General features: G+C 41.2%; 4 protein-coding genes and 1 long non-coding RNA gene across 5 annotated transcripts; 2 read left to right on the top strand and 3 right to left on the bottom strand.

Annotated features, from left to right (window-relative positions):
• The first annotated feature begins 933 nt into the window (after positions 1-933).
• Positions 934-2,570, top strand: LOC104419501 (dormancy-associated protein homolog 4). The gene is made up of 3 exons (XM_010031176.3): positions 934-1,581; positions 1,674-1,773; positions 2,091-2,570. The coding sequence occupies exons 1-3, from the start codon at positions 1,308-1,310 to the stop codon at positions 2,116-2,118; spliced, it is 402 nt and encodes a 133-aa protein (XP_010029478.1). The 5' UTR covers positions 934-1,307; the 3' UTR covers positions 2,119-2,570.
• An 81-nt stretch (positions 2,571-2,651) lies between these two features.
• Positions 2,652-3,713, bottom strand: LOC104420722 (acyl carrier protein-like). Its single transcript, XM_010032512.3, has 4 exons — positions 3,466-3,713; positions 3,276-3,377; positions 3,040-3,159; positions 2,652-2,883 (listed from the first exon to the last, which is right to left on the bottom strand). Exons 1-4 carry the CDS (start codon positions 3,562-3,564, stop codon positions 2,761-2,763), a joined length of 444 nt encoding a protein of 147 aa, XP_010030814.2. The 5' UTR covers positions 3,565-3,713; the 3' UTR covers positions 2,652-2,760.
• Positions 3,714-7,618: 3,905 nt separating this feature from the next.
• LOC104419500 (translation initiation factor eIF-2B subunit delta) lies at positions 7,619-12,253 on the top strand. The gene is given in 8 exon segments (XM_010031173.3): positions 7,619-7,859; positions 7,862-8,200; positions 8,837-8,971; positions 9,341-9,711; positions 10,439-11,183; positions 11,281-11,377; positions 11,491-11,545; positions 11,754-12,253. Coding segments are annotated over 8 exon segments (2,004 nt in total). The 5' UTR covers positions 7,619-7,660; the 3' UTR covers positions 11,817-12,253.
• A 1,324-nt stretch (positions 12,254-13,577) lies between these two features.
• Positions 13,578-15,340, bottom strand: LOC104419499 (probable transmembrane ascorbate ferrireductase 2). The gene is made up of 4 exons (XM_010031172.3): positions 15,004-15,340; positions 14,624-14,672; positions 14,198-14,397; positions 13,578-14,092 (listed from the first exon to the last, which is right to left on the bottom strand). The coding sequence occupies exons 1-4, from the start codon at positions 15,145-15,147 to the stop codon at positions 13,775-13,777; spliced, it is 711 nt and encodes a 236-aa protein (XP_010029474.1). The 5' UTR covers positions 15,148-15,340; the 3' UTR covers positions 13,578-13,774.
• Positions 15,341-26,772: 11,432 nt separating this feature from the next.
• Positions 26,773-27,340, bottom strand: LOC104419497. Its single transcript, XR_720822.3, has 2 exons — positions 27,199-27,340; positions 26,773-27,081 (listed from the first exon to the last, which is right to left on the bottom strand). It is a non-coding gene; the product is annotated as an uncharacterized LOC104419497 (long non-coding RNA).
• Positions 27,341-27,766: the final 426 nt, after the last annotated feature.

Below are 27,766 nucleotides of genomic sequence, written 5' to 3'. Positions count from 1 at the left end.
ATCAAAGCTTTGCAAAAAAGCATGAAAAATTAATGATGACGGACCAACTTATCTTGACTTTCTCGACGACAGAAACATCACATAAGCCCCCAATACTAACGGTCGAGTGTGTGCACTGATTAAAAATAAAACAAAGGCCGGGGTTTATCCACTCGACGGAAATTAGGAATCGGGCTAGACAACATCATAGGATTACGACATTCATAAGTCAGTCGAAGCGCTAGAGTAACTTCTTCGATGGATCCGAGACGTTACAGCCACTGGCCCTTTTACTTGTTCTACGTGGGGATCATCGCACAGGATAATTTCTTATTCCTACGATTGAGGGTTCCGAAATGAAATCACAAAATCCACTCGAATCTACAGATTAAAAGCGTAAGGTGTTTTTCATCCCCTCTTTTCTGGTCAAATGATTATGATCACACAACATGCCTACGCTCATGAACTTATGAACGGCCCTGGTGTCTCCATCGAATTATGAATAATTACGCGAAGGAGAAAAGGGAATGAAGAAAAAAGGATGGACGCTTTTAATTCACTCTAAGGCGGGTCCGAGTCAGCTCGTATATCTCCATCGATCCCCCTGGCAGGGAGAAAGCCCCCAGAAGGTGACGGGGATTATCCAGATTGATCTTATCAACAACTGGCTGACGTGGAACTGAAATATTCAAAGGGAGTGGGGCCCCCATCACATGTTTTGAAGTTTAAACCCCGCGTTGACCGGGTCAAATGCAGTTTCGTTCTCCCGGCTCGACTTCTCCGTTATCTTCTCCCGACTTTGATCAATGGAGGTAGATGACGTCATATCCACTGCCGAATGAAGTTTTTAAATCCGACGAAAATAGATGAAATCGATCGATTCTGTTCCGATATCTCTGGATTTTCCTCCATTTTTTGGCGGCTTGCTTTTCTATATACGTCCAATCCACTCCCCAGAAAAATCGATGGCTCGCGACTGAGCCATGTTAAGCGGAGCCGTCAATCCACGCCGAGCCATCAACGTCGATGCCTCTCTCTCTCTCTCTCTCTCTCTCTCCATGGCTCGTCTTTATAAGAACCCTACAGCATCTCGGCAAAGAGATTTTTCTCTTCTCATCGACGCACGAAAGTCGTCCTTTATCTTCTCTTCTTTTTTATTTTTATTTTTTAAGTTTTTCGTCCCCCTAATCTCTTCGTAACAGTCGTATCAGGTCTACGACATCCATTAAAGCACGAATCCTGGGCCTCCTTCGGTTGTTACGCGAAGAGATCACTGCATATTAACTTTAGGGTTTTAGCCAAGACTCATCACGTTGGACCAAGAAACAATGGGTTTTCTTCACAAGCTCTGGGATGAGACGCTGGCCGGACCTACCCCCGACTCGGGCCTCGGTGGGCTCCGCAAGTACGACTCGTTCCCGTCCTCGCGGTCCTCCGCCGCTCGCCGCTCTGCTCCTCCTCCTCCCGCTGCCGGGGCGCTCTCCCATCCCGACTTGCCGGCGGTCACCCGCAGCATCACCATCGTCAGGACCACCCCGGCTCTCCGGTCCATCTCCGGGGATCCGGGGTCGGGCCCGAGCACCCCCAGCACCCCTTCGACGCGTGCGTCCACTGGAAACCTAATACGTGTCTGTAGGTACATCGCGTGTTCGTTGTTTTGGCAAACGTTTGAGTCCGTGTTGATTTGCATGCAGCTGGGACACCGGATGGGAAGCTGAAGAAATTCACGAGGAGGAAACCGCCAAGCGATGGATCGGACGGCTTTCAGCCTAGAGGACCGACTGACTATGACTGGTAAAGACAAATCTCTCTCTCTCTCTTCCTTCTGGGTAGTGCGTTATTTCACTTTGGTGCGACGTTATTTTTATGTGAACATCCCACGACGTTCAACCACTTCAGTATTGGTGACACATCAAACCAGTTACCTCTCTCTCTTTCTCGCCATCAGCAAAGATCTTTCATCAAGTTTTGTCTTTAGGTCAAGACACAGAGGAAATAACTCTTCTCTTGATGCACCTCAACTCAGAACAAGGAAATCTGTTCGAACAATTACTCAACTTTCGAATCGAGGGTTTATTTTGACTGATCTTTCTACGGTTCTTGTTTTGCAGGATTGTGTTTAGCGGTTTGGATCGTTAGACGGAGAACCTGACAATATATTTTGCTCCATCGGCAATTTTGCCTCTCCCTCGATATAGAGGAATCGATCTTTCTATCTATAAGATATCAGCACATATATATTTAAGTGTATATATATATATATATAGTTATGATAATGAATAAGATTGTTCATATAAAGAATGGTCAGGTCACAGAGAAGGGACCAAGTCCTTCGTGGAGTTTCCTAGAGAAAGAGAGAAGAAGAAGGAGGAGGAGGAGGAGGAGGCCTTAAACCCCATAAAACTCAGCCTCAGCATAACCTTCAAGAGTTTTGGGAGCTTTGGGTATTTTTCCCTAGTTGCTTTCTCTTCCCCTAGTGTTCGAGTACATAATAATAATTTTTGTGCTTTTTGTATTTGGTTTTTTTTTTAATCTTTTTTGTAAATATGTAATTATTTGTATAATGGGAAGCTCCTCTTTCATTGAAACTATATTATATCCACCCAGAAAGAATTTGAAACTTTCGCTTAAATCAATGGAGATCCATTTGGAGAAGAAAATGACGACATTTTGATAACAACTCGGACCATATAAAAAACATCTCCACAAAAATTGGGAAAACAAGAGATAAATCAATCACCAAAAGAGACCTTTGTCGATGGAAATCGACGCATAATTAGCTCAAGCTGAGCCTGCCTTCACTTTCTCTATCAAATCAGCTGCATCCTGGACAGTGGCGATGTTCTCTGCTCCTTCACCTATTGAAACTTCGAACGTCTCTTCCAATGCCATCATGATCTCCACCTGTTCCCATGCACCCGCCCGAATTGCAGATATCACAAGAAGTGTCGTGAAATAGTCGATTACATCAGTAGTTGATATGCGAACAATGTCGCCACCAAGAATGGTTGGAAACTATGCAGAGATGATTTATAAAAGTGATTACAAGATGATGCGTACCGTGTCGAGAGAATCAGCGCCCAAATCAACGAATTTGGTCCCTGGAGCGACAGTGCTTTCATCCACAGAGAGCTGCTTGGCAATGATGCCTTGAACCGTCTTCAGAGTCTCCGGCTTGGCCTAAACATACAAGAAAACATGTAAACAACAAATGAATAACAACAAATGAATTGAAAACAATCTGTTCCTCGCTATGTCACCGAATCACGTCAAACTACTGAAGAAAGGCAAATTACAACAGAGCATGATATTTGGATCCTGGAGAGACTCGGAACTGGGGCGAACCCTCTTTGTGCCTTTGTGATTGCAATCTTCGGCGCAAATCTAATTTTTCCACTCTGCAGAAGGTAAAAAAGCGGCAATTCATAATCAGCCTTTGACTCAACAAAAGAACTAAAGGACCAAAGTAACGAAATCGGCTCATACAATGGCTGACAGGCTTCCTAATTGAGGAGCACCGCCTCTTGCTCTGGGAACATATTGAAGAGTTGGCAAATGGGGAGTTGATAGAGAAGCAGAAGCCATTATGCGTTGCTACTTCGCTCTTGATATTGGCGATTAGCTTGCGACTTCTCTTGATGAAGAGCTCAAATTGCTAATCCAGGTTCAAGCTTATATAGAGAGGTTTTCTGCTTGTGAATCTTTCCGCTCCCAGGAAGAAGAAGGAACCGCATGCGATGATGACAAAAGATGAGAAAACATCGTTCCTGTCTTGCCGTCGATCGGGCGGACCGTACCATGATCGGTGTCTCTATGTGCTTGTAATGCTGCATGCATACGTTGGACTTGGCCGAATAGAATGTTTCAATATCTGCAAGGGCAGAGCTGTCTCCAATTTTGAAAAAAGAAAAAAGAAGGGCTAAAAGCATTTTATAAACTGAATTAATCGCTCTTGGAGAAATAATGAGAATCATATTGGACTCCATTCAAAACTACTTTAAAAGAATGTGGAGCCCTTTTCTTCCTTAAGATTGGCTTGATTGGATTGTAGGGAAATGAGCCGTGAAGTCAAACTTCAGTGATTTGATTCAATATATGAAAAGTACAATGACCTACGTGAAATTAAATCCTAATGTATGATGGCCCATTTAGGTTAGCATTCGCAATGGATTTTGAGCCTTCAAAGTCCATTGGAAAAAATATTGAGTGTTTAGTTTAGTTTTTTGAGGCTTCATTAGCCAAATGCTAACATTTAGCATTTGGAATGCTAAAAGTTTCTATTTGCTTTGAGCTTTCAGTATTTTCAAAATGCTAAGTGAGAGTTTAATGACTTTTTTTTTTCCTTTCTAATATTGCTTTCACTTTTAACCGTATTTTTCTCTTTTATCTTAGAAATTACTGTTCATCATTTTCTTCCTTAGATTTGTTATTCTATTGGCGAAGCTTAGCCGGTGGAGCTCAATTGTTGCCTGGGTCATGTGACCCAAGCGATGCCTAAGGTCGCTCGACCTCGGGTGAGGCTTCCCAACAACTAGATTTGATCGCCTACAATTGAGCTCTGCCAAATGAGCTTTGCTAGTGGACCATCTCCTCCTCTTTTTTTTTTTTTTTTCCTTTTTCTTTTTACCTCAAGGTTGCTTTATAAAATATACACCAAAATAAGTATCTAAACACTCTTGCCTTCATCAAATGCCCATTCATTCAAAGATACTTAGGGAAATGCAAAGGCATTTCCCAAAGTTGAACTAAACGGCCCGACAACATATGAGTAGTTTATCTCAACAATGGTGAAATGCATTTTTAACTCAAGACTCCGTTTGTTTCACAAAAAATGTGATCCTCATTTTCTAGTTTTTGGATCACTTGTGAGGAAAACGAGTTAATGGAAAATGTTATTTTGATCGAAGGAAAAATCTAAGCTTAAATTCAGGAAAATGACTAGGTATTGATGCTTGGATTAGAAATTCTACATTTGAACTCAAGAATCTCAACACTCATTCCCAAGCCCGTGGCAACACACCTACGTCCAGAGGCCGAGGCAGGGTTCATCGAGGTCCACTGAGGCCAAACTTGGGTCTAAAGAGGCTAGGCCCAAAACCTAGTGCCTAAGCTTGGTATATAGAGGTTGGGCTGGGACATTGGTACCTGTGTTCATATCCATAAAAGTTGGCCTAGGACCTAATACCATTGTTTGATTCACTAGTGCCTCAACTCAAATCCATTGTGGTTGACCTTAGGACCCTAGTGCTTGTACCTAGGCCCAGGTCCATTAAGGCTAAGCTCAGTTTTATAGAGGCGGTGCTTGAGACTCCTGTGCTTATGTCCCAAGTCCCCAGCACAAGGCCTTGATCCATGGAGGTTAGGTTCAAGTCCACAAAGGCTTGGGGAAAGAGCCTAAAGACCTTGATGCTCATGCTTGAGCCTAGATCCATCGATGCCAAGGTATGGAGCCAAGGTATGGGACCTTGATCCTCATGCTTGGATTCATTAAGATTGGGCACAAGACCTTGATGCTTGCACTTGAATCCATGGAGATTGGGCTTAGGGCGCCGGACCTTGCTCCTAGGTCCATTGAGGTCGGAACCGAAAGCTTGGATCCTCATGCCCATGCCGAAGTCCATCAAGGCTTGGTGTAGGACCTCGGCACTCATGCCTAGGTCCATTGAGGTTAGCCTAGGGCACTTTGGTCTTGCACTCAACCTTAGTGGACATTAGGCCTAGCTTCGATGGACTCAGGATTAAGGTGATGGGAATCTTAGCATGAGTACCGGTGTCTTGAGCCCAAACTTTGTGGACTGAAGCTAGGACATCAAGAAGTAAGGGATGGCCACTAGCATTAGGTTCATGGGTCCAGCTTTTGTGGACACGAGCGGTGCCTGTGCTCATGCCCAAAACCCAAACGTCTAGTTGGAATCTATCGAGGCTAAACCCAAACCCTAGTGCTTGTGCTTGATTCCCTAGTTGCACATGTGCAAATTATTAATGCTTGTATTATATATGTCTATTTTGGAAAATCAAATAAGTTTTTCCTTTCAAAATAACAGGAAATGTTTTCAAGTTTTTTTTTTTTTCAAATTCCAGCTAAACATCAGACAATATTATTATTTTCCTAGAAAATATTTTTAGAAAGGGTAACATTTTCCACAAAATAAATGGAGCCTAAAAAAAGTCATACCTATGGAAAAAAATGAAGAGAGTGCTTTTTATTTGGGCAAATTGCCAAAAATGTCATAAATTTATTGTACAAATGACAATTTAGTCTTAAATATTTTAATTTTGTCAATTTAACTCTAAATTTTTGATAATGTGCCAATAAAGTTCTTCTAAGTAATTTGGCTTGAGCTAACTATCTTCTATGGCATATGTGGGATTGACATAAACAATTTTAATTTTTTTTAAATAATTTTTCTTTTCTTTCTTTTTCATTGTGGCTAGCAACTCGCATGAGCTATTGCCTAGGCCTCGAAAACCTTGTGTGGTCACAGTGGAAAAAAAAGAAAAAAATATAAAAATTCATAATTTTGTTTTTAAAAAATTATTTATGGTAGCATTGCTCATAAGATGACCGGTATATTTTGGTCAACATAAATCGAGAAAATATATTAATAAATTATCAAAAGATTCAGAATTAAAGTTACCAAATTAAAAAAAAAATTGAGGATTGAATTATTATTGATATAAAATAAATTCAAGAAATTTTTGGTAATTTTCCCTTGTTAGCTAGGGTGCGATTCGTTTAAGCTTCATCCATCCCGATAAAAGTAAAGTCTTGCAACTGCAGCAAAAGTCGAATCCTATGGGACGAGCAACTGTCCTGTTTTTTCATTTGTGGAGGAGGGTGTTTCCTGGTCAGTTTATCTCACGTCGGATCAAGGCTCTCCACACGTTGGATCATGCTCCCCGACAGAAGCAGATGCGCTTTGCTTTCGGACAGAAGTGCAAGTACAATAGTGGTACTTTGCAAACTTTTCGACTGTCGGAAGTCCAAAATGCCACCCCTCGAGGCTTTATTGATCTGAAAATGCACTTGCATGCCCAAATATTTTGTGAACTTTGCTAAACATGTGGCAATTTTGCTCTTAAGCCAATCTTTGTCATTGGTAAATTCCGAATTTATCAACACATAATCACGTCTCTCACATTGTGAACTTGAGGTTTTGTATAGTGATGCCCTCCTTGTTGGCTCCGAAGGGGTTTGCCCCATGACCGTCGACGGGCATCACCAGTGTAGAGCAATAGAAGCACATATATGAATTATTTGGGAAAATTGGATTGAGTTAGGTCAACTTGGTCGGTTTGATCACTTCATCAGATCACCATCTCGAGTTCCACCCTGACTAGAGCCTGCGTGTCGTAATTGAGAAAATCTGAGCTCGGGCCTTTCGATGCCGGGCTGGGAAGCCACTGGGGTGGAGGACGGCGGCGCACGGCGGAGATTGACCCCGGGGGGGCTCAAAGAGGGGATTTGACCTTATGAACCGTGTCAAGTGTCCTTTGAGCATCTTGGGCTTTCACTGCCCGGGCTGCTCTCTCTCTCTCTCTCTCTCTACTCTCGCTGTTCACTCACTTCTCTCTCACTCTCTCTCTCTCTCTCTCTCTCTGCCTTTTCTGCTTTGTTCTCTCTCTACCTCTTCCTCCCCCCTCTCTCTCTCTCTCTCTCTCTATCTCTATCTCTCATTTCATGGACCCTCGGCGAAACCCTCGATCCGTCAGCGACCCGAAGGTCCGACAGGTCGGGTTCTTCGCCCCTCCCCCGACCGCTTCCAATCGGGGCCCCCGACCCGATCTCCGCCGCCGCGTCCCCCCGCCGGCCGCCTCCGCCGCCGCCGCCGCCGCCGCCGCCTCCATCTCCCCCTCCGGCAACTCCCTCTCCCCGGTCATGATCCCCCTCCCCGCCACCACTCCGACAACCTCGCCCTCCTCTCCCGCCCCGTCCTCGTCCCCGTCCCCGTCCCCGTCTCAGTCCCCGTCTCCTTCCCTGCCGCCACCCCCTCCAGCTACACCGCCGCCTCGGACTTCTCGCCCACCCCCACCGCCGCCACCGCCGCCTTATCCTCGTACGCGGGGAAGCTCGCGGCCGCGGCGGGGGCCGACGGGGAGCCCGGCGACGACGTGGCCATGTCGCCGGGCCGGGTCGGGAGGGGGAGGGTGATGGCGAGCAGCGTGCCGGCGAGCGGGCTGACCACCGTGTCCGTCGTCACGATGCCTCCCGGTATTACTGGTATGTAATGTTGCTGGTTTTGAATTTGCGTTGTTTGGGTGTAGATTTAATTGGGTGCTCCGATTGAGGTCGTGAATGTAAACGATGGAATGTGGCAAGCTTTTTCTTTTCTTTTCTTTTCTTTATCCCGGCTTAAGAGGTTGAATTCTTTTGGGGCTGGGTAAGATTGCTGTGCAGTGGGAAATCTTTGTGGATGAAAGTTAGATATATGCTTGAAGACTTGCTTGGTTTCGGTTGTGGAGTTGGAAATGATGGGCACTTGCTAAATGTCTTGTTTAGAGAGTGATGGTTTAACGAATTTGAAATAACTAAGTGGTCGTTTGGGAGGATTTAGCGATAATCCTTCTTGACGAATGGTCTTGGGGATTTTGACCTTATCAAGGTACATTTGAAGTGCATTTGGTAAATTGTGTACATAAAAGAAGAGTGGCTTGGAGAATGTAATGATACCGGCAGGCTGCAGTATTCATCCTTGAGTAGCCTTTCTCATAGCAGACATTTTCTTGGTGCATTCCTTTAACGGCGCTTTTTCCTGTGAAAGTTAAGATTACATTCAAGTGAATTTTTGCTGCTTTCTGGAAAGTACTTCCGAAAAAACGCTTGAACAAATGTCAAAGGGGAAAAAATTGATTGCAGAGAAAGTTGGGGGAGCCTCGGTGGAAGTGCAGAATGAGCGGCCTGCTAATTCAAAGCCCCAAAAGGAGAAAATGACAAAGGCTGAAAGGCGTGCTCTACAGGAGGCTCAGCGAGCTGCAAAAGCTGCTGCTAAAGGTGCATGTTTTTCTCTTGTTGCTTGATATGATAAATACTGCACTTGGTGAAAGATCTCCTTGAGCTGTTTAATTTTGCATTTCCTCCGTCGGGTTCTTAATCTACTTTAGGCTTTGGCTTTTTAGTACTTTGCTGTAATCTTTGTCTGCCAAAGGTATGCCCAATCATTAATGTTGGCCTTTGTATCAGAATCACAGATGCTTGTTGATGGTCTTTTCTTACTTTGACTTTATGATATATATCATGTCATCAACTAGGTGTTTGGTTTTGTGTTTATGTGCTGCACTTCAGTAGAACCATCAGTATGTGTCTGCATGCACATCCAAGCGCATGTGCACGTCTTGAACATTTTGATCTCTGTTTTTCTAGGTGAAGGAAGTAAGGCTGCTACAGCTGCTCCTGGGGCTGTATCCTCCGAAATCACAAAGCCTATTAAAGTTGTAAAGCCTTCTCAAAAGAAGAGTGATAGTGCTTCAGTTGCACCTTCTGAGAAGAAGGGTCCTGGGGGTGAACGTCCTCCAGAAAAGGAAAGAAAGAAAGATGTCCCGCATCCACGCATGCAATACGATGACGAAAGCCGAGTGGAGAAGGCTAAAAGGAAAGCAGTAGTAAAACAAACCGAGGCTCGAAACCGAGTTCAATTGTTCAGGCATTTGCCCCAATATGAACATGGAAGTCAGCTTCCTGATCTTGAGTCAAAGTTTTTCCAACTTGATCAGATGCATCCAGCTGTATACAAGGTGCTAATTTTTAATTTTTGAAGTGTGTTTTTATATATGCGAACTTGCCTGAAAAACTAATGTTTGGCAGTAAGTGTGAACATCACTTTTGCCCCTGAATTCTGGTATTTGTGCTGTGTATTTCAATTTCAAAACTATATGGTATGTGACCTGATATATAATGAGTGGTAATCAGCAAAGCATGTTAAAGAGGGTTTTTTCAGACTTTTTTCTAACTATATGTGGGCATGCTTCCTTTGGGATATCTTAGAGTAATAGGGTCAATAGTCAAGTGTCAACATGGTAATACACTGGGTCAACTAAATTACTTAATTCTGTTAATTCTGCTAGTATGGTTCATACTATTCTTGCTTCTTGGCTTCAGTTGATTGTGTGACCTGGTCAGATGAGGAGGAATACTGAGTGTGACTTTTTTGTGAGTTCAATTTTAATTGTGAATGGTATGGGGGGTAGCTCCTGCAGCAATGCTGATCCTAGGTATCATGTGGATTGATCGACTGATGAGATTATTTACTTGTAATATGTGGAGTTATTTTGTTGGATTCAGTCACTACTTTTAGGAATTTTTTAGGGAAGTCACCTAGTTACGCTTATTACCAAAACAGACGTGTGAACTTTTGGTTGAGAAAATGTAATTAGGTTGGCCAAAGAATGCTCAATACAGTTTGATTCTTGCAATAGATGAAGTAATTTTCTTTTTCTCCTGTCTACCCATCTCTATGTGCAGGTTGGTTTACAGTATTTATCTGGAGATGTATGTGGGGGTAATGCTCGTTGTATTGCCATGCTTAAAGCATTTCAAGAGGTGATTAAAGAATACTCAACCCCACTGGAGAAGACTTTAAGTCGAGACTTAACTACGAAAATCAATAGCTATGTTTCATTTTTCACTGAATGTCGGCCACTTTCAGTTAGCATGGGTAATGCCATTAGGTTTTTGAAAAGCCGAATTGCAAAGCTACCTTTGACTATGTCAGAGTTGGAGGCGAAAACGACTCTGCAGTTGGATATCGATCAATTTATAAGTGAGAAGATTATACTTGCAGACAAAGTCATCGTTAGCCATGCTGTTACAAAGATCCGGGATGGTGATGTGCTTCTTACATATGGATCACCTTCTGCAGTTGAAATGATACTATTACATGCTCATGAGCTGGGCAAACAGTTCCGTGTTGTGGTGGTGGACTCTCGTCCAAAGCTGGAAGGACAACTTTTACTTCGTAGGTTGATAGGAACGGGTATTAATTGTACATACATAAACATAAATGCTGTTTCTTACATCATGCATGAAGTTACTCGAGTATTTTTGGGCGCATCAGCAGTGTTATCAAATGGAACAGTATATTCACGCGTTGGGACTGCATGTGTTGCTATGGTTGCACATGCTTTCCGGGTACCGGTCTTGGTATGCTGTGAGGCATACAAATTTCACGAGAGGGTACAGCTTGATTCAATATGCTCTAATGAGCTCGGTGCGTGTTACTTGCTTCTTTAATTAGAGACAAGTTTTGCTATATCTAGATATCTCCTCTTGCTTTCTGGCTCAACTCTATGCAATATTTATTGCAGGTGATCCAGATGTCATAGCAAAAGTTCCAGGTAGAGAAGAAAGCATCGGTTGGGATAGTTTGCCCAATAGTGGCAATCTTCAGCTTCTTAATCTGATGTAAGCTTCCTTTTCTGATGAATCTGATGTAGGCAATATGATTAATTTGGTCAGTCACCTCAGTCATCGCATCCTCTCTCTAACTTGCGATTCTTGGGGATTTTGAATGGCAGATATGATGCAACTCCTTCAGATTATGTCTCTATGATAATAACTGATTATGGCATGGTAAGTTAGACTGTTCTTGAGCGTCATCTACTCTGTGAATAGAATTGCCAGTGCAAACGTCTGTGGACACTGGGGTGTCACTTCTTGATGGTAGTTAGTCCATATAGGTATCAAATGCGACCATGGAGAAGCGTTGCCAGAATATTTCTTATTGTGATATCATATGGAAATTGCAGTGTAATGGTTCGTGTTTTCATGCTTCGTTTAGGTCCCCCCAACAAGTGTGCCGGTCATTGTAAGAGAATATCGAAGGGAGCATCTATGGATATGACTAGCCATTGAATGGATCGTGGAGACAACTCAAAATTTTGTCCAGACTGCATTGGACTTTAACCCAGCTGGATGCAGTCAGAAGAATAAATCTCATTTTTGTGTTACTGATTCACATGCTCATTTTTATGTTGCCCCATGATTTTGTGCTTCATTTTGCTATGGAGAAGAGGATGTGTTTTTCTTGTTTTTCCTGACTCTGTGAAGAGCGCGATTCTCCGCCTCTCCGGGCAGATTTAGTGATGCAAACACTTGCTTGTTGTAACGTATCAATGGCCCCTGGGCGTCACATTTATGGTGTTTAGCTAGACTAGAGTTTGAACTTTTTCCCTTCTCTGTTAGTGAAGGTGAATGTGTTCTTCTGTCGAAGTGGATGAGAACAGTCGCAAGTGGTCCCTTGGACGTATTTTTGCGATACCATTCATTATTTTCCGTTCATGCTACTGTTATTGTTGCTCAACAATTCATAATCATAGTTTTGCGCCGTAGACTAGAGCAAAATCATGAGTTACATTTGCTTAGATTATATACTCTGGCAAAGCCAAGGCCAGTGTAAAATACATTGAGATGAATCCTCTTGTTGGGGGTGAAAAAAGCGAATGCAGAACTGGTATTATTCAATTTCGGGCCATGCCCTCCCTCCCTCCCTCATTCCCTGTCTTTCTCTCTCATTCTTTTTGAGAAACCCTCAAACATCATAGAATACCGTATCCACTTCATCGCTCCCAGATCGCTAAGGGGCGACGTGAAATTTAATAATTGATGGTAGCACTCGTAAAGAAAAATATTCAGTCCCTCCTGCTTTACCTTGTTCCTTTGACATGGTATCATGCCCCGTGAAGGGAACCATCGAATTGGCTCGAGAAAAAGGGATTTGCATGCAGACTTGTGGAATACTGCTGTCCAGGGAAGCAGGGTCAGCCCTGGTTCTCCGAAAAGCGTACGTGGTTTTCCAATGCAAGGAGGTGCACAAATAGGAAGGGACCAGACTCGCGCTAATTGTTATTATCATTATACATATACATATTCAGGCTTTATAAGACTAAGTCAAATTCATTCTCTTCAAGACAAGAACGGAGAGTACCACTCCCCCTTCCAAATGAAAATGAAATACAAACCGCTGGCGGGTGATAACATTATATCATTTCGGTGGTCCTCTCATCAAGATATATATGATTAGTGAATGAGTTCGCAGTCCAGAGGTCAAGGTGAGTTCAGCTGTCTGTTGAGAACGGAGAGTTTAAGCTGTCCTAAGCAAAGATTCTGTGGCTCTTTGCCACGGAGAAATAGATCAATCAGAGGCTCAAGAGATTGCCATCCTCATCCTGGGATCCACCAGGTCCACTCATCACATGACGAATTTCGACTTTCTTGTTCTCTTCAAAAGGATATAAGTCCCACATCCTGTTTCCATGTGATGATTCGATCGGATGGAGCAAATATGGTGATGAGGTGGAATTCATGGAGTATCCAATCGTTAAAGGGATGATAATATTTCCACAGCATCCTGAAGCATGATATGCAATGGAGGTAAGTTTTGAAACTGCCTGAACACGGTATGGGCATGCACAAAACTTTAGCTTGGAGATGCTACCTATGGATGCGTTGTCAGAGCAGCGTGTAAACAGTAAAGGTTCATTGACTCTGAGACGATAGAACTTAAATTACACACGGCATCAACTCCAGTGCAATTGCCACCTCTCATCATTGCTAATATCATGCAGTGCTTGGAAAGAACATCCAGGTTGTTATCCATGGAATAGAGCATCGGCAATATAAACTTGTCAACAATTTAAGAGAGAAAAGTAACTCAACCATTCAGTGCTATCACAATGTTATATCTGCATAATAAAACAAAATGCTGAGAAAAATTTCTAGGATGCTGTGATATTCCATCAATTTCCTGTGTAGATTCAACGGTACAGCCTACGAATAACAGACAACTGCAAACCAGAACTTCTAAAGATTGTGCATACTCAACTGAACCTCAGCAGAATCAACCTTGGAATTGGCAGGGGACACGACAGCAAGGGTCACTAAACCACCCAATACAACCACCAATATACCCAACGAGTTAACTAGCAAGGCCTCCGATGAATAGTGTGATATGATGTGATTCGTTTGGAGGAACGTGGCTTTCTCCAGAAAACCGGTGGCACAAGTAGCAACCGCAAGGGCATAAATATAAACCCCGAAGAAGACGTGCCATGGGAGTAACGTAGTTCTGCTATTCCTCGAGCCTCCTGGGTACCAGAAGGTTGCAAAACCAGTAGCCCACTGAACAAAGTAAGTAAAATGTCAAAAGGTGCATTAGCAAAGAAGCTAACCTCTAAATTGTGGGTTTAAAGCAACGACAGAGAAAATAGGAGGTAAGTGGAAGACCTGAATGCTAAAGAGGGAAAGGCAAGCCAGACCCAACCAAGAATGCAGGCTGTAGAAATTGTCAATACCCTTGTCGACATGGAATTTCCATGCAGCCCAGAGTCCGACAATGCTTAGACATAAGGCCAAAAATTGGAGAGTGAGATGAACTAGTTTTTTGAAGCTCTTCGTCCCAGGGAATGTCTTGTATGCTAGGATGGCTGCAGCAAGAAACATCCAATGCAGCAGCCATTATTCATCAAGAAAGATCATTTTCCCCAAATGGAGTAATAAACAAATGGTCATGAATTGAAAAAGCCTGCCAATACGACTCTCAAATTATCGAGTAACTTGGAGAAGGTGGAGATTTCGTCATGATGCCGAGGAAATTACCACAACTAAACCTATGCGTAATGCTACTTCACAGAGAAAGCAAGTGTTGCCCACCTTCACCATTGAGAAGTATGAGCCCAATCACCATTAGAACAGGGTGGACCTACGAAAAGCAGCGGGACCAATTAGAAGGCGCAAAACAGCAAACGCCAAAGCTGCATGAGGGGCATCACAACCAGCACCAAAATTATTTTTCAGAAAAAAGAAAGAACAAAATTTGAAGCCTCGCTGAACATGAACAAGTCTCTTCATTTTCAGGGCAAGCCACAAGATGTTGATTAGATTGTGCCACCACAGCTAAAACCACCATCGTTTCAGTTTCAGACAATTTCCCATCTCTACTTGAAAGGAAACCACGAACCCATCACGCATTCGCTACCCAGATACGATCAGAGAGAGAGAGAGAGAGAGAGAGAGAGAGAGAGAGAGTATACATTGAAGATAAGATCCTTCCGGTCGGAGACGAGAGCCAGGCCACCTCGGTAGCGCACCGCCCAAATGAGCACCAGAGCCGTCACGGTGACTCCAATCACTCTGATGATGGGGATCACGGAGAACCCAGCTATCGGTGCACCCATCTTTTCATCCGAAAGCCCAAAGAGAAGATCCCACGGGAAATCGGAGAGGAAAGGCGAGATCTTTTGGACGAAAGTCGAGACCTTTGGCTCCCGGAGCGAGAGCTACTGTGTTGGCAAAATGGCAGTGGATGGCGATCTGGATCTTGGGCCTTCACTTCAGAACAGCAGCCGGGTGAATTTTCTTTTTGCTTTTTTTTTTTTTTTTTTGGGAGCGAATTAGTCAAACATTGGGTTCGTCGTGTACCTTAATGATCAACGCATGTTCCTTGCGAACAAAACCGACGGCGATCCGAGAATCTTATGCCGGTTTGCCTATAGTTGTATTAGAGTTTCATCCATATCGCTGTATGTTATGCCGGAGCAAAGTTTATGGCAAAAACTTTATACTGTTCTGCATGGTCTTATCGTTCATGTTTAGAAAATGATTAAATTATTGGATATTATTATTTCACCATACGCGGTTTAACTATTGTTTTACCTTACTTATTATGAGGTCATTTCTCTCATCATTTACCCGAGGTTAATGAGTTCGTAACCAAGTATTCCAGTTAGCCCCAATTCGATGATACTTAATGTGATGAGCGCAAGAGTGTGTTGCAATCAAAAAGAGTGTACATGACTAATACGTTTTTATAATTTGGACTGTTAGATTTGATGAGAGATCTATTTGGGCCTGAAGTATGGATTAAAAGACTACCGCATGATTTGGGACTGAACATAGTGAGCCAACCTAAATCAGGTTGTCCTTCCACATCACAACACCGATTGATGGCCCTCGTGGCAAGCTGCTCAAGCATGTCTTGGCCGATTTCAAGCTGGCAAAAGCTCGTTGTTGCAAGGTAACTTCATGGGATCTTGTGGGGCATCTCTCAGCTATGCTCTCGTTTCGAAGAGCCATCTGCTGTCGCCATAGCCATTGTTGCACCTCTTCTTACGTGTTAAAATAATTAAATATTAAATTATGCATTTGTTTAATAATTTAAACTTTTCGAACGACTGTTAATTGTCCTAAAAATTTTTCATATAATATCAGAGCTATAGGTCTTGAATTTAAATCATTCTAGACCTCCTTTGTCTTTTCAATTAAATATGTCTACGCATAGTAATAGGTAAAAAGATTAGAGTGAGATGGAGTGTTATAATAATTAAATATTAAACCATGCATTCGTCTAATAATCTAGACTTTTAGAACAATTGATGGTGATGTTACAAAATCTCACACTGTGGTTGATAATTGAGCACACCAAGTCATAAAGAACGAAGTTGAACCGATTTCGACCGAGCAGCCTGACCCATTTTTTTCGAAGGAGAATTCTCTGAAACCCTTCCTTTTGAGACTTGATTCGAATGAATGAGTTTAAAAGCCACGAAACCTTCGTTTTAATTACACATGGTACCATGTTAAATCAAGGTCAGTTCAATCTTTAATTTTATTCCCATTCGCATGAGAATGGGGTTCTCTTTTTGTACTGGAAGGAACAAATTCGAATGCCTCATCAATAGCATCAATGGTTCTCTTTTCACCAACAAAAGAATTGGTGCCTTTTCCTTGTTCATACCACGAAGAATTAGGATGTCTAGTTACATATAGCCTGATTTATGATGAAAGGCTATGAGGCTGGTCGCAAAAGTATGTCGGTAAGTGTAGTCTACATACAAATATGAATTTAGATCGTTGGTGGGTCTCATGTGCGGCCAACGTGAGTCTTATTAGATTTAATGATCTACATTCGATCAAATACATATAACATGCTCATCAGATAATTTTCTACAAAATCAAATTGAATGAACAAAAAGCTAGTTGATATTGTTGAATGAATGAATGTAGGACTTACTACTCAAAAGGGTTGGCTTAAGGCAAGAAGTTCCGCGTGAAGAATTATTGAACCCGATAAAGTTCTTCTGTATAATGCTTCATGTTAACAAGTGGACTTGAGAACCTGTGGTATACTACAAAAAGGATTTTTTTTTTTTAAATGTGGGCGCTAGGCAATGGTTAAGCAACTAAAATATGTACAGTTTACGATTTTTAATGCAATGCTTTTCTCGTATTATGTGTGAATCGTTCTTTTGAAAATCAAATTACCTATTAGATCCTACTAAAAAGTAGAATCGATTAATTATCAAAGTATTGACTACAAATAAGATGAGCACCCAATGCACTGAAAATGTAAAGCTTCTTTTTTAGTGGTAGTAAATTGGTGCCCATGGTTAAGTTGTTAAACAAGATCTAAATGCAATAAAAAGCATTTTGAGAGTGCTCCAAGGGCACTTATTAAGTATTACTAAAGTTGCTTTGAAAATGTAAAAAATTTCACTTAGTTTTAGTGACTTTCTCATGGCGTGCTCTTCAAATTTCAACATCCCAAGAAAAGTGTTATTTTTAAGTTTTAATTCATTTAATAAAGTTCTCTGGAGACACCTGTTAGCAAGACTCGATTGATTATACTACATCAATGTATTTAATGCGACAAAGGAAAGAAACTTTTGTGCTTGATAATATGTTGTATTAAATCTATGTACTTCTAACCCTAAACCAAGAGGCCCAAGACCATTAAGTTCGAGGAGAAGATTCAGCCTTAAAAGAAAAAACCTTCACTTATATGTAATTTACATATACCATGCCATAGGGAAAAGTGCTAAAAAAAGTCTTAAGTCTTTTGTATTTGTGCCAATTTAGTCTTAAACCTTTTTTTGGTGCCAATTCAGTCATAAACCTTTTTACGTTGTGCCAATTTAGTTATTTCCGGCCAATTTTGACTGAATTTTGCCAACTAGACATCGACCAGTTGATGTGCCCTCATCGGCGCTGACGTGGACAACTTTTAATGGACGTAAGAAATGTTTTAAGTCATCATGCATCCATCATGAGCTCTACTAGAATCAGATATAGAGATTATTATCTTCCAATACCCGCTCAATTGCCTCCCAAGTATGTGGTGGCCAAATGTGGGGTGACATAAGCATTCAACCATCAAGTTGTAAATTATTTACAACTTAAACATCAATGTCCGTCGGACCTCGTCTCAGGAGAATGCACATCATGTCTGAGGTTTCGTGCCACGCATCCATGTTTGCGTCGCCATGTGGTATCAATACACTGATCATCTGTTTTTGATAATCTGTTTTTGTTGGCCACTACATTTGAAGACTGCATTTTGTCTTTCTTTGTGAGAAAAGTTCGTGTCCTTTGGATACTTACCAATCTATGCATGCCCCCTTAGCCTTTGTTTTCATATAGGAGCAAGCGAATTGCAAGTGGACACTGAGATGATGAAACTTTCGCGAGACAAGTATAGTGAGTTCACCTCCTTGAAGCAATCATCGAGACTCGGTGGAAGGTGAGCCAGGTAAATAAAGAGAGTGCATGCAACGAGGAAACACAACACCTTCCTCATGTTGTGGAGGTTTATTTCATTAATTCTGACTACTTTGACATAGCCTAAGGAGAGATGATAAACTTTTAGATGGCAACATGTACTGATGGTTTTAATTATTAATGTGATGGGCCTAAGTTGGCCCGTCTGCTCATGTTGGGCCTAAAAGCCTGGCCCATAAAATTAGGGCCTATGGATGGAGGGATACGTTGAAGAGTTGTAACTTTTGGGGGGACGTCTTTTGCTGAAGGGACACGTCTTTTGGAGAAGACGTATTTAAGGGGAGAAAAGAAAAAGAAAACGTACCTTTTGGACGTACGTGCGCTTTTCTTTTCCCTTCTCCCAAAACCAACGTAAGTTCTCTCTCCCTTTGAACCAACAATAGGCTCCTTGGTAGACCGGGATCAAATTCTTCCTTGAACTTCAGCATTGGTGTTTAATCTGTGGCTAACAAGGTACGCTCGATTCCGTGGTGTGCTTTAGGATCGGTGATACATGTTCTTCCCGGGCTCGTCTTCCGCATTCGTTTTAGGGGTTTGATTTAGTGTTAAATCTGGTTTTTGGGAATCCGATATTCCCAACATTGGTATCAGAGCGCTAGTTCATGTTTTCCCGACCCCTTTTCATGTTTATGAACAATTTTTGATTGATTTTTCGTGAAAAATCGGCCGACAACGATCGGAGTGGAAAAATCCCGACACCCGAGCACTGTTCATCCATTTTTTCGATTTTCTGTAAGTCGAAATTTTTTTCTAAAGGCGTAGGATCGAAGCCCTCGTCGAGACGAGAAAAACGAGTGGCGGATCGCCGCCAGGGGCCGCCGGACGCGCCGCCACGCGCCGTTTCGACTGAAGGCGTGTGCCGAGCACGCGCCGGCTGACGTCTACGTGACGTCAGCCCACGCACGCGCGCGGCACGTGCCGGTCGGTTTGACCGATCAGCCCGACCGGGCGGTCCGGTCCAACTGGTCCGACCCGCCGCCCATTGACTCCGACGTTGACGGTTGACCCGTTGACCCCTTTACCGTTGACCGTTGACTTTGACCGTTGACAAAAAAAAAGAAAAATGAATTTGTTTCTTTTTCAATTATGTCTGTGTGGGTTATAGATAATCCATTTTTTATTTTGCATTTTTCATTATGTTTATTATGGATTATAAGTGATCCATTTTTAGTTCTGCATTTGTTGCAGGAACCATGATGCATTATGCACGGATACCTGTATTCCCGAGAACAAATGAAGGAAGAGCAAGACTTAAAAGGCTAATGACAGAGTTAGCTAATTATCGGTGGCATGACGGTGATTTAGTATCACATGTGGTCAAGGTCAATCAGATGATACAGGAAATCATCTGGAATGGTTATCTTATGTCGGATTTTGAAAAGGTGCCGGTCTTGATGAACACTCTTCCACCTGAATGGCAAGCAGTGTTAGATCGCCTATGGGAGGTCAACGTGGTCCCGGGTTATAAGAGGCTAGTATTAGCTTTTGTAAGAGAGTACTATAGGATTGAGTTAACCAAAACTTCAACCCTTAGATTGAGCGCCACATGGCACAGAGTAAATGCGCCTTAGAGGCGACATGAGAGCTATCCAAAAGTTTTTCCATGGTTGGCAAATGTGCCTTCAAATTTCTTAGATATTTTGACTGATAGATTAGCAGGGACTTTCCCTATTTATTTCCTAAATTAGTTTGAGATGTTTTGGGTGTAAATATCTCTTTCTATGTTGATTTTTTCCTCTGTATATATTACTTAGTGTAGTGGATAGTTGTATTATGTAAAAGCATAATTATTCTATTGGATGTTAAATATTATTTGCTTTATGTTAATTGTTGACTGCTGTGGGTAGTTCATAGAAGTTTTTGTAACTTCATAGAATTTATTTTGCATAAGACAATTATATTAATAATAGTTTTAAGTTAGGATTTTTGGAGGATGATTAGAAACATAGTGACATTTTGATTCTGAAACCTTACTTGAAATTGTTCATTGATATGATGGGTCTATGCAAAGTGGATGCATAAATGATAGGCATTAATTATTCGTGCATATATGTCTGATGTGTTCAGATCGATGGTTTCAGCAACTAAGAACGTAATTGCTGATATGAATGGCAACAATTGTGAAATATTGAATATGAAGATTCAATATGTGCTGGAAAAACAAGAAGCACTAGAAGCTCTTGACCATGTTATGGAAGATCTTGAGGATGCCGTGCGCCACCTTGAGCTAGTAGAGGACCGTCTAACGGCATTTGAGCCGAAAATAGATATTTACAATGCTGGTTCTAGCTCAGAAAGGGCTTTAAGCTCTAAGCGCAAGCGTATTGATTCATTCAATATGTAAGAATGCAAAGGATCAAGTCCTTATTGCAAGAAATCAAGAGTTAATCAACACAAGAGATGAAAACGTCCTCAAGTGAAGAAAATGTCAAGGGTGAGGTGTTACAATTGTGACAAGAAAGGTCACTATGCTCGCAACTGTTGTGAGCCGAAAAAGGTAAACACCTCTTGTACATTTGAGAACTTTGCTTATGTGTCAAGTTCTGCATTATTGGCTGAATCCAATCCTTTGTGGACTGTAGATTTAGGAGCGACAGACCATGTAGCGAAGGATAGAGAATCCTTCGTGGAATTCCAACGAGTACCAACTGGAACTAAGTGGATCTATGTGGGATATAACTCCAGAGATGAAGTTAAAGGGATTGGTACTTGCCAATTGAACATGTGTGGTGGACGCACCTAATTCCTACATGATGTTCTATATGCTTCGGAGATTCGTCGAAATTTAGTGTCTGTTTTGGTGTTGGTTAAGCTTGGTTTTTGTGTGAACTTCCATAATAGCGGTGTAGATTTGTATTTGGATACAAACTACTATGGTTGTGGTCATTTTCTGGATGGTTTTATTGTACTAAATGTTGACTGTGGTGATGTCAATGTTTGTTATTCCCTTTTCACGTCTTCTACTTCATATGATAATGATGTGAGTGTGTGGCATGCTAGACTTGGTCATATTGGCCGACAACGTATGAATATACTAGCCAAAGAGGGCTTGTTGGGCAACATTGAAAAATGTGATTTGCCTAGATGCGAGCATTGCCTAGTAGGGAAAACGACAAGGAAACCATTTGGAAAAGGTAAAAGAGCTGAATTTTCTCTGCATTTAATCCATTCTGACGTCTGTGGTGTAATGAATGTGAGAGGAAGGCATGGGGCTGTTTATTTCATCACTTTTATAGATGATTATACTCGATTCGGATATGTCTATTTGATTTCTCATAAATCCGAAACATTAAGTTGTTTCAAAAGGTTTATGAACTTGGTAGAAAATCAATTAGACAAGAAAATGAAAGTATTAAGATTCGATCGAGGTCGAGAATATTTATCTGATGAGTTCAGAAAATTATGTGATGAAAAATGAATAGAAAGACAGTTGTCTATTCCATATACTCCTCAACAAAATGGTGTTGCGGAGAGAAGAAACAGAACCATACTGGAAATGGTTAGATCCATGATGGCGCATGCTAACTTACTTATCACTTTTTGGAGTGATGCATTGTTAACTGCTGCCTATATACTTAACCGGGTGCCTTCCAAATCAGTTACTTCCACTCCATATGAGTTATGGACAGGTAGAAAACCAGACTTAAGTTTTCTTAAGCCATAGGGTTGTGCTGCCTATACTCATGAGTCCTCTCACAAAATTGGGAAATATGGTCCCAGAGGAAAGAAGAGTATCTTCATAAGATACTCCGAATACTTGAAAGGGTATGTGTTCATAGGTGAGCAGGAAAATGGGAGTATAACTGAATTTGAATCACGGGATGTCACATTCTTAGAGGATGAATTTCCTAAGAAGGGTGAAATATGGGAAGATTACTACCTATTTGAAACCTTGGATCAAGATAATGATATTAGTGTACTTCGTCCAAGTGGGAGTAATATGAGAAATGATGAATTCAATTCAACTCATTCTCAATTACAACCACATGATGAGACGACATCATCATTATCTAATCCTAGTGGAAGCATAATGGGGAATGATGTGCAGAGTGTATAATCTCCCATACGGCGAACAAGTCGCCACTTTTATGATTGCTCCACAAGATGAGGATGAGCCAAGAAATATTAATGATGCTCTAAATTGCCCTAGTAAGGAAAAATGGATTCATGCAATGGAAGAGGAAATGGAGTCAATGAAGTCAAACCAAGTTTAGGAACTGGTTGATCTTTCAAAAGGACGCAAAGCTATTGGAAATAAGTGGGTTCTCAAAATAAAGCGAAAAATTGATGGCTCGATAGAAAGGCATAAGGCTCGTCTTGTGGCGAAGGGGTATAATCAACAGGAAGGAATTGATTATAAAGAAACATTTTCTCCTGTAGTGAGATTTACCTCGATTCGCATTATTCTGGCAATAGTGGCTAGTATGGATCTTGAGTTACGTCAAATGGATGTAAAGACTGCTTTCCTCAATGGAGAATTAGAGGAAGAAATATATATGGAACAACCTACTGTTTTCATTAAAGAAGACCAAGAATGAAATGTATGTCGACTTTTGAGATCGATATACGGCCTTGAGCAGTCATCGAGACAATGGTATATACGTTTTCATAATGCCATAATGGCATATGACTTTACAATGATTGATGATGATTATTGTGTATATATCAAAAGATCCAAAGATCAATTTGTGATCATATCATTATATGTTGATGATATACTAATTGTTAGAAGCAATATGGAGTTTGTTAATACTGTCAAGAGTTGGTTGTCTTCCAACTTTGAGATGAAGGATATGGGTGAGGCTGCATACATTCTTGGAGTTAAGATTTCAAGAGATCGTTCGAAGAGATCGTTATCTCTTTCGCAAGAAACATATATAAATAAGGTTCTTGAACGATTTCGTATGCAATATTGTAAACCCATTGATACTCCTATTGCAAAAGGTGAAGGATTGAGCCACAGATTGTGTCCAAGGACTCCACAAGAGAAGGAACAAATGCAACATGCTCCTTATGCTAGTGTTGTTGAGATGCTTGATGTACGCTATGATGTGTACAAGACCTGACATATGTTTTGTAGTTGGAATGGTGAGTAGATAGCAATCCAATCCAGGTTCAAGCACATTAGAAAGCCGTTAAAAGAATACTAAGGTATCTAAAGGGAACTACTGATTATACGTTGAGTTATCAAGGAAATGATCTGCGACATTAAGGCTATTCTGATGCTGATTGGAGAGGAGATTTAGATGAAAGGAAATCTATCTCTGGATTTGTTTTCTTACTAAATAATGGCGCCATATATTGGAGCAGTAAGAAACAAACGTGTATAGCCTTGTCCACGATGGAAGTTGAGTTCGTGGCATTATCAGCAGCAGTATAAGAAAGTGTTTGGCTTAAGAGATTTTTTTTTGGATCATTTAAGTGTTATTGAGAAAACTGCAGATTCATTGTTGATTAACTCTGATAGCTAAGCAGCAAAATCGTACACCAAAGATCCAAAATATCATGGCAATACCAAACATATAGATACCAAGTACAACTTTGTCAAATATATGGTTGTACGAAAGGATGTGAACTTACAGTATATATCTACGCATAGAATGGTAGCAAATCCTATGACAAAGCCAATACCTAGAGATGTGTTTTGTGGCCATGTGAAATCTCTAGGATTGCGTAGAGGCTGATGTATTGAATATTGTAATTTCCCTTTCACATTTGATGAATTTATGTTTTCATCATTAATGCCTATGAATCTTTGTTTGATCTTTATGTATCTTAATACTCAGTGCATTACTTTAAGTTGAGAAAGTATGTTGGACAGATATAAGATTAGCCCACTCACATGGGTAGTCGCCTCTATTTACTGTGTGATAAATAGAGATGAGACTGTTTTTTAAGCTTATTATCTAGGTGATAATCGAGAGCTCAAGCTTAAAATACGTATGTCGCCTTAACTGAGTGTTAAGATGAGGACATAATACTTACTATGTCTGAAAGTAAAATAACCCACATATTTTACTTTATCTGTCTATGATGCCATATGTGAGTTCTGATGAATTTTGTGAATGAGTAGATACGTGAACTCAAGTTAGACATTGGGTATGTCTGAACTATCATCTGTACGGTATTGAAGGTGTAGACATACGCTCCATGGGAAATGAGTTAATACCGTAATACGTATTTCATACTACGTATGCATGAAATGACCAATAAGAGTGGCAAAAGTTTTGATCTCAACTTTTATATCGTGCGAGACTCTTGAGGAAAAGAGTTCCTCAATTTTAGTGCCCTCATGACTTTTACTTATTCTCAAGATTTCTATTTAGTGTATGCTATCTTAGGATGTTGCCAATGGTCATGAGTTGATTCGATCTAATGGGACAGATCTAGAAAAGCAAGCTGAACTGAAATTGAGAGTTTGAAGGAAAGAGGAAGATCGAATTTGGAGAATCACATTGTAGTTTTGTATTCACTAGTTAACCAATTATGACTGTCTTTGAGATAATCATAATTGTGAATACAATATATATATATATATATATATATCATTGTTTAAAAGAGATCAAGAGAGATATAAATGTGATCGATATACTAAATCTACTCAGAGTGTGATGCCTATTATGAGCTGCTATATATTCCTAACAGATGTATGGCAACGAGCTCTCAAAGTATGCTGGTCGCACGGATTATTCACCAGTATGAATGTTGAAGGGAGGTAAAGAGGATCCAGTTCGGCTCACCATATGCGAGTGGGAGATGATGGTTTTAATTATTAATGTGATGGGCCTAAGTTGGCCTGTCCGCCCATGTTGGGCCTAAAACCTGGCCCACAAAATTAGGACCCATGGATGGATGGATACGTTGAAGAGTTGTAACTTTTGGGGGGACATCTTTTGCTGAAGGGACACGTCTTTTGGAGAAGACGTATTTAAGGGGAGAAAAGAAAAAGAAAACGTACCTTTTGGACGTACATGCGCTTTTCTTTTCCCCTCTCCCAAAAACCAACGTAAGTTCTCTCTCCCTTTGAACCAACAATAGGCTCCTTGGTAGACCGGGATCAAATTCTTCCTCGAACTTCAGAATTGGTGCTTAATCTGTGGCTAACAAGGTATGCTCGATTCCGTGGTGTGTTTTAGGATCGGTGATACATGTTCTTCCTGGGCTCGTCTTCCGCATTCGTTTTAGGGGTTTGATTTAGTGTCGAATCCGGTTTTTGGGAATCCGATATTCCCAACATGTACATTACCATTCACTGGCAAGGGTTCAGTGGAGCTCGAAGGTAGTCAACTGATGAAAGAGACTGGTTTAGGTCGCCCACCATCGTCGTCATCATCAACTACAGAAGCAAAATCAATTGACTCCAATGTCCAAAGTCATTGCAGGGTGTTTCCATCGTGTGACACGAGAGAGCCCATCAGAATTGACGAGATGATATGAATTACACCGACATCAAGATGCTTTCATTCTCTTGCATATTTTTTCCTGGGACACGTGCTATTTGATATCCGGACTTAGTTCATATTGACCTTTTCCTAGCAACAATTAGCAGAATGCTCTGGCTCTTTTGACATTGATTTTGTTTCATGAGGTTGGGTGTTTTCATTGTTTCTCGAACGGAAGCGTTCTTAATTATTATCTACAGCGTACGAAGCTTGCCCTGAAACATTGAGAACTGTCTTTTGTTGTTGTTGATTGCTCCCAAATAAAATGCCACTTATTTGCTTCGTTTGATTGGTGTTGATTGATGTAAAGCCGTTTATATGCTAAGTTGGTACGAGTTTCAAAGAACGTCTGCTGCCATTTGCGACAAAGACGTTCTTCTGCGTTGTTAATTTCTTCTTCAAGCTGGAAAGTCCTAAACCAACCAAGCGCAATTCTGGTTGAACACACAGATTTTGTGCTTAGAACTTTTACTAGATGACACTGTGAATAGTAGAATCATACTTATATCGCTCCCATTTTACTAAACGAGTTCTGAGACTAGAAACTTTTGCGTCACAGTTTATACTCTTGAATGAGGTGTATCTATGCTTCAGATTGCCTCATTTTTCAATCCATTCCACACAGCCACACTTTTTTTCCCCTGTACGCTATAGAAAATTGAGACAGCTACTTCTCAATCCTAATTGTGGCGGTGAAACTCTTGCCCCCTGCAAAATCACTGGTGGGCAAGAAATTGAGGAAATCCATAGTCATTAGACTAGCACTTCATTGCACACACATCTAGTTAATTCGTTATATTGGAATTTAAAAGAGAAGATGAAACCTGAGACACGCTCTTTCATTGCTTTATTGTCTTACACCATAAAGTACATCCTGCATAAGTAATAACCCCTAATATTTTTTGGGCGTGGAAACGAGGCTCCATCAAGTAACTGACTTCACTCGCTTCTTTGTTTGTTTATGATGACGATGTTGGGGATAGTACTTCATATTAGGATGCAATTTGGCTATCATGAGCAGCTTTAGTTAAGCTCCTCGGTTTCATGGCCTTGTAAGGCTAACTGGCGGAGAGCCTGGTACATATGTGCGCCCACTTGGCGGCCGTATCGGTCCTGCTTACATTATAATGTGGGAGATTCATTATATTTCTTTAACCAATACACATCGATTTGAGAGAGAGAGAGAGAGAGAGAGAGAGAGAGAGAGAGAGAGAGAGATGGTGAGTTCACCTTTCTGACGTAGTGCTCGAGCTTCGGTGGAAGGGAGGAAGAGAAGAGCGAACAAGATTAAGAAAGCGCAAACAAGAGCGAAGGCTTTCCTCATTCTCAGTATTGGAGAGGAATTTGGTAGTTTTGGCTTGGCACATATTGCTTTCCATGAGGTAGCTATTTATAATGTTTTTCTTCGGTTATAGTGACATATTATGAATTTAATTATGTTGAGTTGTATCATCTCATGGGGTATGAACAGGTCCGGTTGATCTCATGGATCACGTACACTATGTCGTCATGAGATCAATAATTTTCATAGAAATGATATTCTATGCTTACTTTCAACCTAACAAATGATTTTTTTTTTTTTTTATAAATCTAAAATGCTAGTATAGGACAGGGTAGGAGACCCGCCCCCCGGGGGAGGGGGGTTCATAGATCTTGCTGACCCCAACTCATTACTAGTCAATAGACAAAAAGAAAAAGTTAGTAGAATATAATATAGCCCACTCAATTGAGCTAATTCGAGTCAATTGACGAAAGAGATGTTTTAAGTCGTCCATTATGGTGGCTACATCTTCTTCCA

Source organism: Eucalyptus grandis, chromosome 9 (genome assembly GCF_016545825.1).
Source record: "Eucalyptus grandis isolate ANBG69807.140 chromosome 9, ASM1654582v1, whole genome shotgun sequence".
In the NCBI taxonomy this organism is placed as follows: Eukaryota; Viridiplantae; Streptophyta; class Magnoliopsida; order Myrtales; family Myrtaceae; genus Eucalyptus; species Eucalyptus grandis.
Note: the sequence above shows the minus strand (reverse complement) of the source record. Positions and strands in the feature narration are given on the sequence as shown.